This window comes from Phocoena phocoena, chromosome 13 (assembly GCF_963924675.1).
Source record: "Phocoena phocoena chromosome 13, mPhoPho1.1, whole genome shotgun sequence".
Lineage (NCBI taxonomy): Eukaryota > Metazoa > Chordata > Mammalia > Artiodactyla > Phocoenidae > Phocoena > Phocoena phocoena.
The window spans coordinates 79,617,551-79,634,972 of NC_089231.1; the positions used below are offsets into that span (position 1 = coordinate 79,617,551).

General features: G+C 43.2%; 1 protein-coding gene across 1 annotated transcript in view; it reads left to right on the forward strand.

Annotated features, from left to right (window-relative positions):
• Positions 1-17,169, forward strand: part of SUDS3 (SDS3 homolog, SIN3A corepressor complex component) — a 39,064-nt gene extending 21,895 nt beyond the window's left edge. Inside the window, exons 11-12 of the mRNA XM_065889868.1 lie at positions 13,643-13,727; positions 16,977-17,169. Coding sequence (XP_065745940.1) covers positions 13,643-13,727; positions 16,977-17,075 — 184 coding nt within the window. The 3' untranslated portion in view covers positions 17,076-17,169. The remainder of the gene's footprint in view (positions 1-13,642; positions 13,728-16,976) is intronic.
• The last annotated feature ends 253 nt before the right edge of the window (positions 17,170-17,422 follow it).

Sequence of the window (17,422 nt, forward strand, 5' to 3'; positions counted from 1 at the left end):
ATGCTGCTCTCACCACACTAGAACTTGTGGTGCCCCTGTAGACTGGCATCAGGGCTTATGTCCCGCTCTGCCCCCTCTTAACTGCACCCCTGTGTGCTAAAATTAATAGGAGTTCTGTGGAAGAAAAGATTTTGTGGTCAGATGAGTTTGGGGGAATGGCCGTGTTAGCTAAGACCAACGGGTTTCATCATTGTAGCACTCTGGGTCCTCTGATATGCTAATGTACACTGTGAATTTCTGAGATGTTATTAGGTGTTGTTTATTTGACTGAGGTACCCTTTTGCATGCAACATCCTGCAGCACGAGTGTTCCAGGAAAAATAATCGGGGGAGGTGTATCCTAAACCGTTACTAGTTTAGATTGAAGACGGTTTGAAACCTTCAGACCACCAGCGTTTTCATTGGGAAGAAAATGGCAAAACAATGTGAAAAACAAATACTCATGCATTTACTCTTTCAACAAATATTTACTGTTTGCTCTGTGACTAGGCATTCTCCTAGGTGTTAAGTTACCGGGACCCTGCCACCTTTTCTTTAAATTCGAATTTCTTCCTTTTATTCATTGCCCACATGCAGGCAGGTTAAGTCATGGCAGACACATAATTGCGTACTGCCTTGCCACTTGTTTATATGTTTTTCTGGGTTATTGTATGATCTCTGTAATTGTCATTTATAATGGTTATATGATTTTTTTGAGTTTCAATATATTTATTTAACCCAAAATTCCAAAATTAGAGTTGTGGTTATTTTGAATGTTTTGAGCTTTCTTAAAAAACCCCAACACTGTGTTAGTTGATAACCTTATAATATTGTATTTCTGAAGTTGGGAAAAATGCTTAGAGACCTCGTGATGCCTAAAATAAATCAGTTCCACCTCTGAGGCTGCAGTGAGTTAATAACACATTGGAAGATGAAGGCTGGCTCTGTCTCTTTTTTTTTCTTTAACATTTTTATTGGAGTATAATTGCTTTACAATGTTGTGTCAGTTTCTGCTGTATAACAAAGTGAATCAGCTATATGCATACATATATCCCGATATCCCCTCCCTGTTGTGTCTCCCTCCCACCCTCCTTATCCCACTCCTCTAGGTGGTTGCAAAGCACTGAGCTATGCATCTGCTTCCCACTAGCTATTTATTTTACATTTGGTAGTGTATATATGTCAGTGCTACTTTCTCACTTCATCCCAGCTTACCCTTCCCCCTCCCCATGTCCTCAAGTCCATTCTCTATGTCTGTGCCTTTATTCCTGTCCTGCTCCTAGGTTCATCCGAACCTTTTTTTTTTTTTTTAGATTCCATATATATGTGTTAGCACACGGTATTTGCTTTTCTCTTTCTGACTTACTTCATTCTGTATGACAGACTCTAGGTCCATCCACCTCACTACCAATAACTCAATTTCGTTTCTTTTTATGGCTGAGTGATATTCCATTGTATATATGTGCCAAATCTTCTTTATTGTTTGATCTTTCAGTGGACACTTAGGTTGCTTCCATGTCCTGGCTACTGTAAACAGAGCTGCAATGAGCATTGTGGTACATGACTTTTTTTGAATTATGGTTTTCTCAAGGTATATGCCCAGTAGTGGGATTGCTGGGTCGTATGGTAGTTCTGTTTTTAGTTTTTTAAGGAGCCTCCATACTGTTCTCCATAATGGCTGTCAATTTACATTCCCACCAACAGTGCAAGAGGGTTCCCTTTTCTCCACACCCTCTCCAGCATTTATTGTTTGTAGATTTTTTGATGATGGCCATTCTGACTAGTGTGAGGTGATACCTCATTGTAGTTTGGATTTGCATTTCTCTAATGGTTAGTGATGTTGAGCATTTTTTCATGTGTTTGTTGGCAATCTGTATATCTTCTTTGGAGAAATGTCTGTTTAGGTCTTCTGCCCATTTTTGGATTGGGTTGTTTGTTTTTTTGGTGTTGAGCTTCAAGAGCTGCTTGTGTATTTTGGAGATTAATCCTTTGTCAGTTGCTTTGTTTGTAAATATTTTCTCCCATTCTGAGGGTTGTCTTTTCATCTTGTTTATGGTTTCCTTTGCTGTGCAAAAGCTTTTGAGTTTTATTAGGTCCCATTTATCTGTCTTTATTTCCATTTCTCTAGGAGGTGGATTAAAAATGATTTTGCTGTGATTTATGTCATAGAGTGTTCTGCCTATGTTTTCCTCTACGAGTTTGATAGTGTCTGGCCTTACATTTAGGTCTTGAATCCATTTTGAGTTTATTTTTGTGTATGGTGTTAGGGAGTGTTCTAATTTCATTCTTTTACATGTAGCTGTCCAGTTTTCCTGGCACCACTTATTGAAGAGACTGTCTTTCCTCCATTGTATACTCTTGCCCCCTTTATCAAAGATGAGGTGATCATATGTGCATGGGTTTATCTCTGGGCTTTCTATCCTGTTCCATTGATCTATATTTCTGTTTTTGTGCCAGTACCATACTGTCTTGATGACTGTAGCTTTGTAGTATAGTCTGAAGTCAGGGAGTCTGATTCCTCCAGCTCTGTTTTTCGTTCTCAAGATTGCTTTGGCTATTCAGGGTCTTTTGTGTTTCCATACAAATGGTGAAATGTTTTGTTCTAGTTCTGTGAAAAATGCCATTGGTAGTTTGATAGGGATTGCACTGAAACTGTAGATTGCTTTGGGTAGTAGAGTCATTTTCACAATGTTGATTTTTCCAATCCAAGAACATGGTATATCTCTCCAGCTGTTTGTATCATCTTTAATTTCTTTCATCAGTGTCTTATAGTTTCCTGCATACACGTCTTTTGTCTCCTTAGGTGGGTTTATTCCTAGGTATTTTATTCTTTTTGTTGCAGTAGTAAATGGGAGTGTTTCCTTAATTTCTCTTTCAGATTTTTCATCATTAGTGTTTAGGAATGCAAGAAATTTCTGTGTATCTTTAGGATTCTCTATGTGTAGTATCATGTCATCTGCAAACAGTGACAGTTTTACTTCTACTTTTCCAATTTGGATTCCTTTTATTTCTTTCTCGTCTCTGCTGTGGCTAAAACTTCCAAAACTATGTTGAATGGTAGTGGTGAAAGTGGACAACCTTGTCTTGTTCCTGATCTTAGAGGAAATGGTTTCAGTTTTTCACCATTGAGAATGATGTTGGCTGTGGGTTTGTCATATATGGGCTTTATTATGTTGAGATAGGTTCCCTCTTTGCCTACTTTCTGGAGAGTTTTTATCATAAATGGGTGTTGAATTTTGTCAACAGATTTTTCTGCATCTATTGAGATGATTATGTGGTTTTTGTCCTTCAGTTTGTTAATATGGTGTATCACATTGATTGATTTGCGTATATTTAGGAATCCTTGCATTCCTGGGATAAACCCCACTTGATCATGGCGTATGATCCTTTTAATGTGCTGTTGGATTCTGTTTGCTAGTACTTCGTTGAGGGTTTTTTTTTTTTTTTTTTTTTTGCGTTACATGGACCTCTCACTGTCGTGGCCTCTCCCGTTGCGGAGCACAGGCTCCAGACTCGCAGGCTCAGTGGCCATGGCTCATGTGCCTAGCTGCTCCGCAGCATGTGGGATCTTCCTGGACCGGGGCATGAACCCCTGTGCCTTGCATCGGCAGGTGGACTCTCAACCACTGCGCCACCAGGGAAGCCCTTGTTGAGGATTTTTGCATCAATGTTCATCAGTGATATTGGCCTGTAGGTTTCTTTCTTTGTGACATCTTTGTCTCGTTTTGGTTTCAGGGTGATGATGGTCTCGTAGAATGAGTTTGGGAGTGTTCCTCTCTCTGCTGTATTTTGGAAGAGTTTGAGAAGGATAGGTGTTAGCACTTCTCTAAATGTTTAATAGAATTCTCCTGTGAAGCCATCTGGTCCTGAGCTTTTGTTTGTTGGAAGGTTTTTAATCATAGTTTCAATTTCAGTGCTTGTGATTGGTCTGTTCATATTTTCTGTTTCTTCCTGGTTCAGTCTCAGAAGCTTATGCTTTTCTAAGAATTTGTCCTATTTTTTTCTAGCAGGTTGTCCATTTTATTGGCATAGAGTTGCTTGTAGTAATCTCTCATGATCCTTTGTATTTCTGCAGTGTCACTTGTTCCTTCTCCTTTTTCATTTCTAATTCTGTTGATTTGAGTCTTCTTGTTTTTCTTGATGAGTCTGGCTAATGGTTTATCAATTTTATTGGTCTTCTCAAAGAACCAGCTTTTAGTTTTATTGATCTTTGCTATTGTCCTTCATTTCTTTTTCACTTATTTATGATCTGATCTTTATGATTTCTTTCCTTCTGCTAACTTTGGGTTTTTTGTTCTTCTTTCTGTAATTGCTTTAAGTGTAAGGTTAAGTTGTTTATTTGAGATTTTGCATGTTTCTTGACGTAGGATTGTATTGCTATAAACTCACCTCTTAGAACTGCTTTTGCTGCATCCCATAGGTTTTGGGTTGTGTTCTTTTCATTGTCATTTGTTTCTAGGTAATTTTTGATTTCCTCTTTGATTTCTTCAGTGATTTCTTGGTTATTTAGTAGCATATGGTTTAGCCTCCATGTGTTTGTATTTTTTACAGCTTTTTCCTATAATTGATATCTAGTCTCATAGCATAGTGGTCAGAAAAGATACTTGACATGATTTCAATTTTCTTAAATTTACCAAGGCTTGATTTGTGACCCAAGATATGGCCTATCCTGGAGAATGTTCCATGAGTGCTGGAGAAGAAAGTGTATTCTGTTTATTTGGATGGAATGTCCTATAAATATCAATTCAATTCATCTTGTTTAATGTATCATTTAAAGGTTGTAGTTCCTTATTTATTTTCATTTTGGATGATCTGTCTGTTCGTGAAAGTGAGGTGTTAAAGTCCCCTACTATGATTGTATTACTGTCGATTTCCCCTTTTATGGCTGTTAGCATTTGCCTTACGTATTGAGGTGCTCCTATTTTGGGTGCATAAATATTTACAATTGTTATATCTTCTTGGATTAATCCCTTGATCATTATGGAGTGTCCTTCTTTGTCTCTTGTAATAGTCTTTATTTTAAAGTCTATTTTATCTGATATGAGAATTGCTACTCCAGCTTTCTTTTGATTTCCTTTTGCATGGAATATCTTTTTCCATCCCCTCACTTTCAGTCGGTATGTGCCCCTAGGTCTGAAGTGGGTCTCTTGTAGATAGCATATTTAGGGGTCTTGTTTCTGTATCCATTCAGCAAGCCTGTGTCTTTTGGTTGGAGCATTTAATCCATTTACATTTAAGGTAATTATCGATATGTATGTTCCTATTCCCATTTACTTAATTGTTTTGGGTTTGTTATTGTAGGTCTTTTCCTTCTCTTGTGTTTCTTGCCTAGAGAGTTCCTTTAGCATTTGTTGTAAAGCTGGTTTGGTGGTGCTGAATTCTCTTAGCTTTTCTTGTCTATAAAGGTTTTAATTTCTCCATCAAATTTGAATGAGATCCTTGCTGGGTAGCGTAATCTTGGTTGTAGGTTTTTCTCCTTCATCACTTTAAATATGTCCTGCCACTCCCTTCTGGCTTGCAGAGTTTCTGCTGAAAGATCATCTGTTAACCTTATGGGGATTCCTTTGTATGTTATTTGTTGCTTTTCCCTTGCTGCTTTTTTTTTGGGGGGGGGGCGGTTTGCGGGCCTCTCACTGTTGTGGCCTCTCCCGTGTTGTGGAGCACAGGCTCCGGACGTGCAGGCTCAGTGGCCATGGCTCATGGGCCCAGCCACTCTGCGGCATGTGGGATTTTTCCGGATCAGGTCACAAACCCGTGTCCCCTGCATCGGCAGGCAGACTCTCAACCACTGCGCCACCAGGGTAGCCCTCCCTTGCTGCTTTTAATATTTTTTTATTTGTATTTAACTTTTGATAGTTTCATTAATATGTGTCTTGGCATGTTTCTCTTTGGTTTTATCCTGTATGGTACTCTCTGTGCTTCCTGGACTTGACTGACTGTATCCCTTACCATGTTAGGGAAGTTTTCAACTATAATCTCTTCAATTATTTTCTCAGTCCATTGCTTTTTCTCTTCTTCTGGGACTCCTATAATTCGATTGTTGGTGCGTTTAATGTTGTCCAGAGGTCTCTGAGACCGTCCTCAATTCCTTTCATTCTTTTTTCTTTATTCTGCTCCCTGGCAGTTATTTCCACCATTTTATCTTCCAGGTCACTTATCCGTTCTTCTGCCTCAGTTATTCTGCTATTGAGTCCTTCTAGAGTATTTTTAGTTTCAGTAAATGCATTGTTCATCACTGTTTGTTTGCTGTTTAGTTCTTCTAGATCCTTGTTAAATGTTTCTTGTATTTTCTCCATTCTGTTTCCGAGATTTTGGATCATCTTTACTATCATTACTCTGAATTCTTTTTCAGGCAGGCTGCCTATTTTGTCTTCATTTATTTAGTATTGTAGGTTTTTACCTTGCTCCTTCATCTGTAACATATTTTTCTGACGTTTTTTTTTTTTTCCTCTTTTTGATGGTGGTTCTGTATTCCTATCTTACTGGTTGTTTGGCCTGAGACGTCCAGCACTAGAGTTTACAGGCAGTTGGATAGAGCTGGCTCTTGGCGCTGAGATGAGCTCCTCTGGGAGGCCTCACTCCAGTTAATATTCCCAGGGGTCTGAGGTTGTCTTTTAGTCTAGCAGTTTGGACTCGGAGCCCCCACCACAGGAGCCTGGGCCTGACCTCCAACCTGGGAACCAAGATCTCACAAACTTTGTGGCGTTGTTTAAAAAAGAAAGAAAGAAAAAAAAGGAGCAGTACAATATCAAAGAATAAGAAACAGGGCTTCCATGGTGGCTCAGTGGTTGAGAGTCTGCCTGCTGATGCAGGGGACAGGGGTTCATGCCCCGGTCTGGGAAGATCCCACATGCCGCGGAGCAACTAGGCCCTTGAGCCATGGCCGCTGAGCTTGCGCGTCTGGAGCCTGTGCTCCGCAACGGGAGAGGCCACAACAGTGAGAGGCCCGCGTACTGCAAAAAATAAAAATAAAAAAGAATTAGAAACAAAATAAAATTAGATAAAAAAATATTGTAGGAAAAATAAAACTTTAATTGAAGCAACTGCAACAAGGTAAAATAAAACCACAGCAGGGAAAAGAAACAAAAAGGGTGGGGGGGGGGGACAAGCCAAAAGGAGAGAACAATAACAAAGTATAAAAAATAAAATAAAATTCGAAAAATAAAAACTTTATTAAGAAAAATAAAAATATAAAAGAATCAGCAACAGTGAATCAACAAGGTAAAAGAGAACCCCAATCTAAAAGAGGAAAACAGAAAAAAAAAAGTCTTGCCTAGGGGGGTGGAGTTTGGGCAGGGGTGGAACTTGGGCAGGAGTGGGCTTTAGGGTGGGGCAGGACCTAGGCTGGTGGGCGGGTGACTGTGGGTGTAGGGCGGGGCCTAGGTGGGGCAATGGTCAAGCGAGGGGGGACTCTGCTTAGGACCTGCGCGAGGGGAGAGGCTGCACATGGAAAGGAGGGCCTCTGGAGAGTGGAGTTCTGAGTTTGGAGGTAGTGCCCTGCGGGAGGCTGTGTGGGTGGGGTTTAGGCCCAGGGCATTGGAGGGGGTCCCCCAGTGTCGGGGTGGGGCCCTGGGTGGGGAGGGGCTTGGGCTCTGTGAGGCAAGAGGGAGGCCCCGAGGGCAGGGGATTATTAGGACCCTGCCTGCTGGGCTCCCTTGTACCTAAGCAGACAGGGAAAGCGCTGGCCTCCCCCACCGTCTTCCCCAGGGTCTCCCTGGTCACTGGGCCCCTAACCGTGGATGGGTCCCGCTGGGTGTAGGAACTCCTCCCCTCCCCCAGCCGCCCCTCAGGGGTGCTGGTCCCAGAGGTCTGGCCTTTACTTTTGCTCCCCCTTCCCTCCCTCCCACTCCTTCGGGACCCGCGTGGCTGGAGGCCGCCTCAGTGGGCAGAGGATCAGGCCCGGGATCTCAGCAGGTTCCTGGGGGCCCAAGTGGGCAGGGGGAACCTGGCCACACTCCCTTTTTGTGTGTGTGTGTGTGTGTTATGCGGGCCTCTCACTGTTGTCGCCTCTCCCATTGCGGAGCACAGGCTCCCGACGTGCAGGCTCAGCGGCCATGGCTCACAGGCCCAGCCGCTCCGCGGCATGTGGGATCTTCCCCGTATCCCCTGCATCGGCAGGTAGACTCTCAATCACTGCGCCACCAGGGAAGCCCCCACACTCCCTTTTGATCCTCTGCCCTCCCAGTGTTCCCCCAATTTCCCCCTTGGGGCGAGGGATCCCTTCCCCTGCCCCAGCCACCCTTCAGGGGCACCAGTCCTGTCCTGCCTCCACTTCTCCTCCCCCATGCCCCATGTCCTCCCCCCATGCCCCACGTCCTACCCGGCCCCTGGGGGTTCTTCCTGTCTGCTTAGGTGTCTGTGGTTCCCCACCGGCGCCTGGTAGGTGCCCTAGTTGTGAGGAGACGCGAATTCTGCATCCTCCTAGTCCGCCATCTTGACTCCGCCCCCTGTAACCCTGATCTTAGTGACTTCTGCCCCCGTCATTTGACGACTGTTTTTCTAAGAGGCCAGTTATGTTGTGTCCTAACATAGCTTATCAGAACACAGCACCACTAGGTGGCAGGCCCTGACAGCTCAACACCTTGAGGGGCAAAATAAAATGAAAAATGTTTCTAATAATGAAAACCAAATAACCTTTAAAGATCAAGCCCACACATAAGAACCATCTTCAAAAATGATAAGATTTATCACTAGCATTTTTACGGATCTGTGAGTCTTAAAGCCATGTGATATTTCAAATGATGTTCGTTTTGTCATTGCATTGCTTCTGATCTTCCTCCTTCAAAGGCTTAATCCTTAGACTTTGTGAGACATGTCTTGAGGATGAAAATGCAGTAAAATAAAATTCTTGTTTTTCTAAAGAAAGGACCCACGGTGACTGGTGTTTCATAATGTAGACAGTGGTCAGGTGGGGTGTGGTAGATCACCTAAGCATTTTGAAGGAATGTCATAATCACTGTCTTTCTCCCAGTGGCGGCAGAAATCTGTCAAGTGTCTCGGAGCATTTTACTATTTTAGTGACTTTCAAGTTGCTTACTCTCTTGTTAAATATTGAGACTGTTGTTTTCTGTGTTCTGTGTGTTTCCCATCTTTGGCCTTGGAGGTCAGGTTCATGACTCATCTGCTGAAAGGCAGGTCCCCCCCGCATCTGGAAGGTGTTTGCCAGGAGTCCTCTACAGGACCGGCCTCTCGGGGCTCACGAGGCTCCTGATGTTTGGCTTTTGTGTCCTTGTCAGTTTGGAGGCTTTCATTCTTCCTTCTTTTCCAGCATTTGTGGCCTGTGGCTGAGAGGTCGGCTGAATCACTTTCTGCTCTTTCCAGTGATGTGGAGTATTTTGGTGAAACAGTATTTCTGGCAAAACATGTTTCATTCAGTTTTAATTTCAGCAAAATGAGCATGGTTCGGGCTTCTCATCTTGGCCTGAACGCTTATCAAGCTACATTTCATTTGGAAAGATAAGCATCTTCCCTTTTCCTGGGTCTTATACTGCTTTTAAGACATTGTATATCCTGTAAGTTTTCCTCACATTTTGATTTGAACTAATGACCCTTCTTAGAAAGTACTGCGAAAGTAGCTGAGATTTTAAAGTAACTCACTGATGGTGCCAGTGGACTGCTTTTTCTTTCCTCACTTTAAATCCAGTACTGCTGAAGTGAATTCAGTGAAGTCACCCACTTGCATGGGTGGATTTAACCCTCCGGCCTTTGCCTGACACGAGAGATTATTAACTCAAAACAGTGACTCTTTACAGCTAGAATCAGGATTCCTTTAAGTCTTGTAGTTGTAACATGGTATTCATGGATTTTTTTTTGGGAAATGACACAATAATATCAGTATTCCCAGTAGAATACAAAATTAAATTAATTCTACCCCTTCCCTACCCCACTTTTTGACCCACCTTCTAAAGAAATTGCTTATTTCCATAATAGTAGCAGTGGTTCTATTTTGTCAGGTTTAACAGTAGAGACAGAGCTTTAAGAACTTAACTGTAGGGCTTCCCTGGTGGCGCAGTGGTTGAGAGTCCGCCTGCCGATGCAGGGGACACGGGTTTGTGCCCCGGTCCGGGAAGATCCCACATGCCGCGGAGCGGCTGGGCCCGTGAGCCATGGCCGCTGAGCCTGCGCGTCCGGAGCCTGTGCTCCGGAACGGGAGAGGCCACAGCAGTGAGAGGCCCGCATACTGGAAAAAAGAAAAAAAAAAAAAAGAACTTAACTGTAGGGATTCCCAGGTCAGGATTTCCATTAGTAATAAAGTCAATTTGACATTTGGGGCTTGTTCTCTGAGGCTATTTAAAGTATTTTTTTCAGCAGAGATGAGCTGTAGCTTGTAAAACAGGTTAATTGGCAAAAAAAAAAAAAAAGTGATAATGTACACTTTTACTAATTTAACTTTATTTTTGTATTTTTAACATTTTTTTGTGTCTAAACATATTCTGAATCTCCCCCTCCTTTTAATTAGTATTTAGAAATCAGCACATAAATTTGTATGTTACGGTTGTCATATACTTTTTGGTTTCATCTTGAAACCACTGCCCCAGCATGAGCACCTTAATTTCTGAGGACTTACTTTTTTTTTCCCAGGGAATTTGGGTAATTTACTAGATTTGATATCCAGGGATAATGGTTCCCCAAGACCATTGTGTGGTGCCTGACAACCGCTGGAGGTCCCAGGGCCTCTGCTTCACGAGGACCTGGGAATCAGCTGGTTTGGGAAACACGCTGGTGAGCTCTCCTGTGGAGCCCAGGAAGCACATGGAGCACTGCTGGGCATTCAGGCCACCACCATCCAGCGGTCCCAGAGCAGGCGGATTTGGGAGGTGGCCAGCTATGCAGGTCCCAGACCGCTTCCCAGGGGTAGTAGGTTACATTGCGTGGTTTACTCCTGAGGTTTACTTTAAAGCCAGTCGGATGGGTTGGGGTTTGGGTGCTGAGCGCATCTGAGGGAAAATGCAGCATGTCTCAGGAGAGTTGCCCGGCTTGTCTCCCAGAGTTGTCTTTAACAGACACTAAGACATTAATTTGTGACATTAAGTTTTCTTCCTGCCCTTTGGCTACTTCGGTGTTTTTCAGTACCGTGACTTATAAGAAAGCACTGTTTACTTTTTGATTACAAGTAATACCTGTTTATTCTGGAAAGAAGGCTATGCAATAAAAAGAATATCATTATTTTATATTTTTATAAAACTTTATATTTTTATGAAATTTTAAGATACACTTAATAGAGATTTTAATATAAATTTACCAATTTTTATGTATGTGTGTATATGATGTATAGTGATGTATACATCACATACGTGATGTAACACGTATTATGTTGTATTACACACACAGGGACATGATGGACGTAGTTTTTTTCTTGACTGAGCAGTATATTGACCACATTTCCACACTAGTAATATACTCCTACACCACACCCATGACCTTTCTTTATTTAGAAAGTAGTATCAGGATAACTTGAGGCTAGTTGCATGTTTTGTGTTTTTATCTCTCTAATAACTCACAACCCCCATAGAATAACTGTGAATGTTCTCCCCTTCTGTTTTTTTTTTTTTAAATGTTGAGCCTTCTTTTAATGTATTTATTTTAATTTTTGGCTGTGTTGGGTCTTCGTTTCTGTGCAAGGGCGCTCTCTAGTTGTGGTAAGCGGGGGCCACTCTTCATCGTGGTGCGCGGGCCTCTTACTGTCGTGGCCTCTCTTGTTGCGGAGCACAGGCTCCAGACACGCAGGTTCAGTAGTTGCGGCTCACGGGCCTAGTTGCTCCGCGGCATGTGGGATCTTCCCAGACCAGGGCTCAAACCCATGTCCCCTGCATTGGCAGGCAGATTCTCAACCACTGCGCCACCAGGGAAGCCCTCCCCTTCTGTTTTTGTTCTAACCATTACTCAAGATGTTACCATTTACATAGGATGGTTGGCTTAGTTGTGGGAGGGAAACTCAAGTTTGAGTTTTCTGTGAACTAATTGAACCTTTCCTCATGCACTTTGTTAATTCAGACCTTGTAATATTACATACTTAGCATAATGGATGTCCTCTGACCCAGTTTACCAACTAATCCCTGGCCAAAAGCAGCTTTCAAGCTGGGTCTAAACCAGTCTCGCTGTTCTAATTGAATTTATGATTTGATTTCTTTTAACGGTGTTCTCAGGAAGTAAATTGACTTGGAAACTTGAGTTTTCTGCTCCTAAGTAGCAGGTTAAAGAATGCTTAGAACCTTGACAGGAAAAAGCCCATTGTGGGAGTGAAGTACATCCTTTACTGTGATATCTTAGCAGTGGATTATTTCACTGTACCAGCAAAACAGAGTCTGTCTTCTTCCCCCACAGAAATAATGGTTAGATGCAGTGCTTTGCTGGGAGATGTGTTTTGGTGGAAGTTATATGAGTTAGTGGGTCTGTTAAGCCAACTCTTTGCAGCCAGAATGAACCAAAGGTTATCTTGACTGAACTGGGCTGGCCTAGGCCAGGGCTGCCAGCAGCAGCTCAGCTGATGTTTCCAACTCCTGTCACCCAGTAGCTGCTCCTTCCTCCTGTGGCACCTGTTACTGACTCATTTGGGCTTTGGCCCTGGCTTCCTCATTTTTCATCCTCTGCGTTGTCCCTGAACTTGTAGAAGAAGGTGAGGGTGGTCCTACACTACAGAATAGATGCAGGGACTGAAAGGGGGGAGTCTGTCTTATCTACTCCATTCAGAGCTGCTCTCCCGACTGACCAGGCCAAATTAGATACCCTTTGGTGCAAGTCTAACAGTCAGAACTTCACCTAGTTAGTACTTGCCAGGTGTGATTATTTCATATTTGTTACTGCCACTGTATTTGAAGCTCCTGACGGCAGGGACCTTGTGGCCTTCTTCACCGTCCACTCCACCCTCCAGGGTGGTCAGTGGTATACAACAAGTGGTGAATGAGTATTTGCTGAATAAGTGATCAAAGTAAGGACTGAATTTGGCTTGCCTTCTTGTTGATAACTTACTTGGACAAATAGAAAATATATAACGGGACAGTCTGTTCAAGCCCACCTGTTCATTTTGTCCACCCAACCCTCCTCAGTGTTTTGGGGTGGAGGCAGAAAGTGGGGACAGAGGTTTTACGTAAAAAAGTATAATTTACTTTTTGAACTGGGTCATATAGTTCAAATAAAAAACTAAAATACAGAGTTTTCCAGCCTTTTCCTTGGCCCCCTTTTCTACTCTGCAGTGGAACCAAGAATGTAATTTCTAGACTTAGAAGGAGATTAGGGTGGCAGCCTGTAAATTAAACCTGAAATCCAGGCTGTTCCTCAACTATAAATTAAGATTCCTTTAATTATATTTTTTGTTGTGTTTTTTTTTTCTTCCCTCCTTTGTGGCCTTTTCTTTATTTCTATTCTAAATTTGGGCCCTTAACAATACTGTACACTTAAAATTTGTTAAGAGGGTAAACCTTATGGTAAATATTCTTACCACAAAAGGAAAGAAAAGCCACAAAACAGTAGTTATAATAGAGGGTGGGAGAAAACTTTGGGAGGAGGTGGGTTATGTTTATGGCCTTGATGGTGATGGTTTCACAGGTATGTACTTATCCTGAAACTCATTGAGTTGTATACATTAAATACGTACTACTTCTCACATGTCAGTCATACCTCAATAAAGTGGTTAAAAAAATAAATGTGTGTCTTTTTTCCCGCAGGTACCACAAGAGCCAGGCCATCTATCTGGAGTCAAAGGACAACCAGAAATTGAGTTGTGTGATCAGCTCTGTCGGAGCCAATGAGGTAAGACTGAACCTCTGTCACCCTTCAGGAAAGCAAAATGGGACAAACCTGCAATGTGAGTGCCACCAAGAAAGTACGGTGGAATCACAGTGTTGTATGTGGGTTAGATTCTAAAGTCAGCGCTTTCAGGCTGAAATTGCACATAGGCAAAATCACCCTTAAAAATCCCTTACTTTGCATGACTGCAGTTTATGCGGGTTTATGTAAGCCTTTGTGGTTTTGTGAACTCCCTGCAGAGTAATTGAGTTGGGCACCACTGAGATAGACTGCAGGAAAGAACACAAGGCAAGTTGGTGTTATGTCTTCGCATTCAAATCCTGCTGCTTTTTGAGGCAGCCCTCTACTGAGGATGGGACTTGCCGTTGGAGCATACTCTGTCTTTGCTGTTATTTCTCTCGAGCTTTCATGTGCACTCAGATTTGTTTCATGCTCTGAGGATCTAACAAGGCACCTGACACAGGGTCTGGCACACAGTAAGTGTTCAGTAAATGGGTGCTGGCCTGATTTGACCCACACACTACTCTTCACCTGCTGTCTCTCTAATCCGACGTGTCCTGTTGTGCTTCTGGGCAATGAGCTACCAGGCTCATACCCTTAGGGACTGGTCTCCTCCAGTCTCTCTTATAGGATGGGGTCTGGTTGAAAGTCAGCTCTGAGGGTCATGCTGAAGGATGATGTGACTAGCCTGTGAGTTCTCCGGCTGACCCTTCTTTAGGAGGGTGTCAGCAGTGTGTAACTGGTATTGTTAGTAGTCAAAAAACAGTTCAAAACGTTAATAGCCTATTTGGCTTGATCTTTTATCAGTCCACAAATGTCTGCAAAGAAATTGATTTTTATGTGTCTTCCCTCTGTAACTTATTTGTGCCAGAGCATAGTAAGTCTAATGAAGCTGGATTATGAAATAACTTAAGCCTGTTCTATTCTCCCAGCTTCCTGAATTGAAAATGCCCTCAAATGTGACAACTAGTTAGCAAAATGATTGTTAACTTAGAAGTTAGGGAGAGCCTTCCAGATAAATGAATGTCATTTTCCTCTGGGCTCGCAATTTGTGTGTCACCCTAAGCCAGGTCGGAACAGGGCATCTCAGAGAGCTGCTGCCCTGGCAGGAGGCTTTTCAGTTTCACAGCGGAGCACGTGTGCCTGGCCATGTGGGCTGCTGCACAGAGGGTGTGTGGCCTCCTTGTCCCTGAACCTAATTTCAGAACCCATGCATTATTCTCTGTGACACCTCAGGACTTTTCAGGAAAACAAATGCAAGTTAGATTTTTTTCTCTCTCTCTGTTGAAGATTGTCACCCTTTGACATAATAGTTAGCGAAGTCTGACAAGGAAACGGTGACACTGAGACATGTCTCCTGGAGGGGAGAAGCCTCAGTGCGTCGGAGGCTTGCAACGGGGAAAACATTTCTCACTTCTTGGAAGTATTCCAGCTCATTTTTTCAGGTGAAATCCTAAGTAACACTGAAGCTACTTGGCTTCTGCATAACTTGACTCTGAGCATATTTGGTGCGTGGGTCTGAGCATGTTGGTGACTAGCTATTCAGCCCTCCTTGGGGTCAGTTTTCAGTTTAAAATGGTTCTGCAAGGTCCTTTAGAGGCTCAGCTTCAGGTGAGGTCTTTATTTTTAAACAAGTGTATTTGACTTTAAAGTCTCTTTGTTGTTAAATAATCACAGTAAGGAAATAGAAACTGAGAATAGCTTTCTCTTTTTCTGAATAAGCTTTTTTTTTTTTTTTTTAATAAATTTATTTATTTTTGGCTGCGTTGGGTCTTCGTTGTTGCGCGTGGGCTTTCTCTAGTTGTGGTGAGCGGGGCTGCTCTTCATTGTGGTGCACAGGCTTCGCATTGCAGTGGCTTCTCGTTGCGGAGCGTGGGCTCTAGGCGCGCAGGCTTCAGTAGTTGTGGCGTAAGGGCTTCGTTGCTCCGAGGCATGTGGGATCTTCCCGGACCGGGGCACGAACCCGTTTCTCCTGCATCGGCAGGTGGACTCTCAACCACTGCGCCACCAGGAAAGCCCTGAATAAGCTTTTTATAAACCTGATAACTGAATGGGCAAAGGTGGAGCTGTATCTGTAAACTTGTACTTGCATATATAGGTGAGATGCAGATCTTTAAAAAATTTATGCTTTTGTCTCCATCTGATCACGTGTTAATAACACGGATGAGAGAAGGGGTGAGAAAGTGGGGAACCAGGTAAGAACAGCAAGGGGCTTTGATGTCAGGCGCCAGGATTCCCATTGGACAAGTGGACTCAGCCTTGCTCTTCTGTAAAATGGAGGTGATAACAGTACTTACTCCATAGGATTGCTCTGAGGATGAAGGAGCTTGGTCAGTTTGGTCAGCACAGTGTCTGGCCTCCAGTAATCTCCCGCGCAAGTGGGTCAGGTGACCGAGGTGGCAGCTCTCCTTGCCCTCCCTGGCTGCAGGGATGCCACATACTGGGTGCACTTGGCAGTTCTGGCAGGCCCCATGCTGGAAGAGCTCATTTTCAGTTCTAGGGAAGAATACATCTGCCCTGTACAGTGCCAGACATCTGATCCCATCTGTGGGAGAATGATGCGGTCAGGAGGGAAGGACTGTCTTAAGCTAATTTGGCCTTCTCAGCATCCTCATTGGGCCTTCGCTGTCCTGTGGGCATTTCTTTTGTTGTTAATTTTTCTATCTTTTGCTGTTATGACCATTAGCCTTAATTGCCAGGAAACCAGAGAATTGAAAGGCTATACTATGGCAGTCCCTAGGGGCAAGGAAAGTATTTTCTAATTTGATTGTAAGTTTATGAATGTATGTGTCTTGAATGTTGATAATGCTGTAGTCAAACCATATCAAAAAGAGTCCTTAAGGGGACTTCCCTGGTGGTCCAGTGGTTAAGACTCCACACTCCCAGTGCAGGGGACATGGGTTTGATACCTGGTCGGGGAACTAAGAGAAGAGCCCACCTGCTACACGGTGCAGTCTAAAAAAAAAAGTCTTTAAGATGAAGGCAAAAATGGAACTCAAGAACACCGTGCTTTCCATTTTCTTACTCAAAGGTGTAAGAGAGATGGCTGGGAGAAATGAATTCAGGGGTGATGCCTGCTCTCTGCAGTGGAGATGTGCCTTTAGGAGGCCAGAGGTCAAGGCCTGTGAATGCCTCACGGGTTGACAGGAAGAGGTTGCCAGCTATCTGGCTACACCTAATTCATGCAAACATTCTGATTTGCCCCTCAGGATTAGCCTCTCTCATCCTGTTCCTTTTCCATCTCCCCTGCAGATCTGGGTGAGGAAGACAAGCGACAGCACCAAGATGAGGATTTACTTGGGTCAGCTTCAGCGCGGGCTCTTCGTGATCCGCCGGAGGTCAGCGGCCTGACTTTCTCCAGTGTTGTTCTTCCCTTGTCCCCTTTTCTGGAATGGTTTTTGGTTTTGTTTTGCTCTTAATAGAAAGTTTTTAACTTGGGACTTGCTACTTGCTTGGCCTTGGAAAATGGAGAACACTGTGGTGGATTCTGCAAGGCGCCCTTGTGGCCAGGTACTTCCCGCCTTTGTGTCATTCTTTCCCTGCCTCGACTTCTTCCAGTCATCCGTCACCATGAGACTATTTTACTTTCAGGAGAATTGGGAGTTTGCTTTACTGATTTCTTTGTTTTTTGCTTATACTTTGTCTTTTTTTTTTTTTTTAAAACCTCCTTTGAGTTTGAAGGGACGTCTCTCTTAATT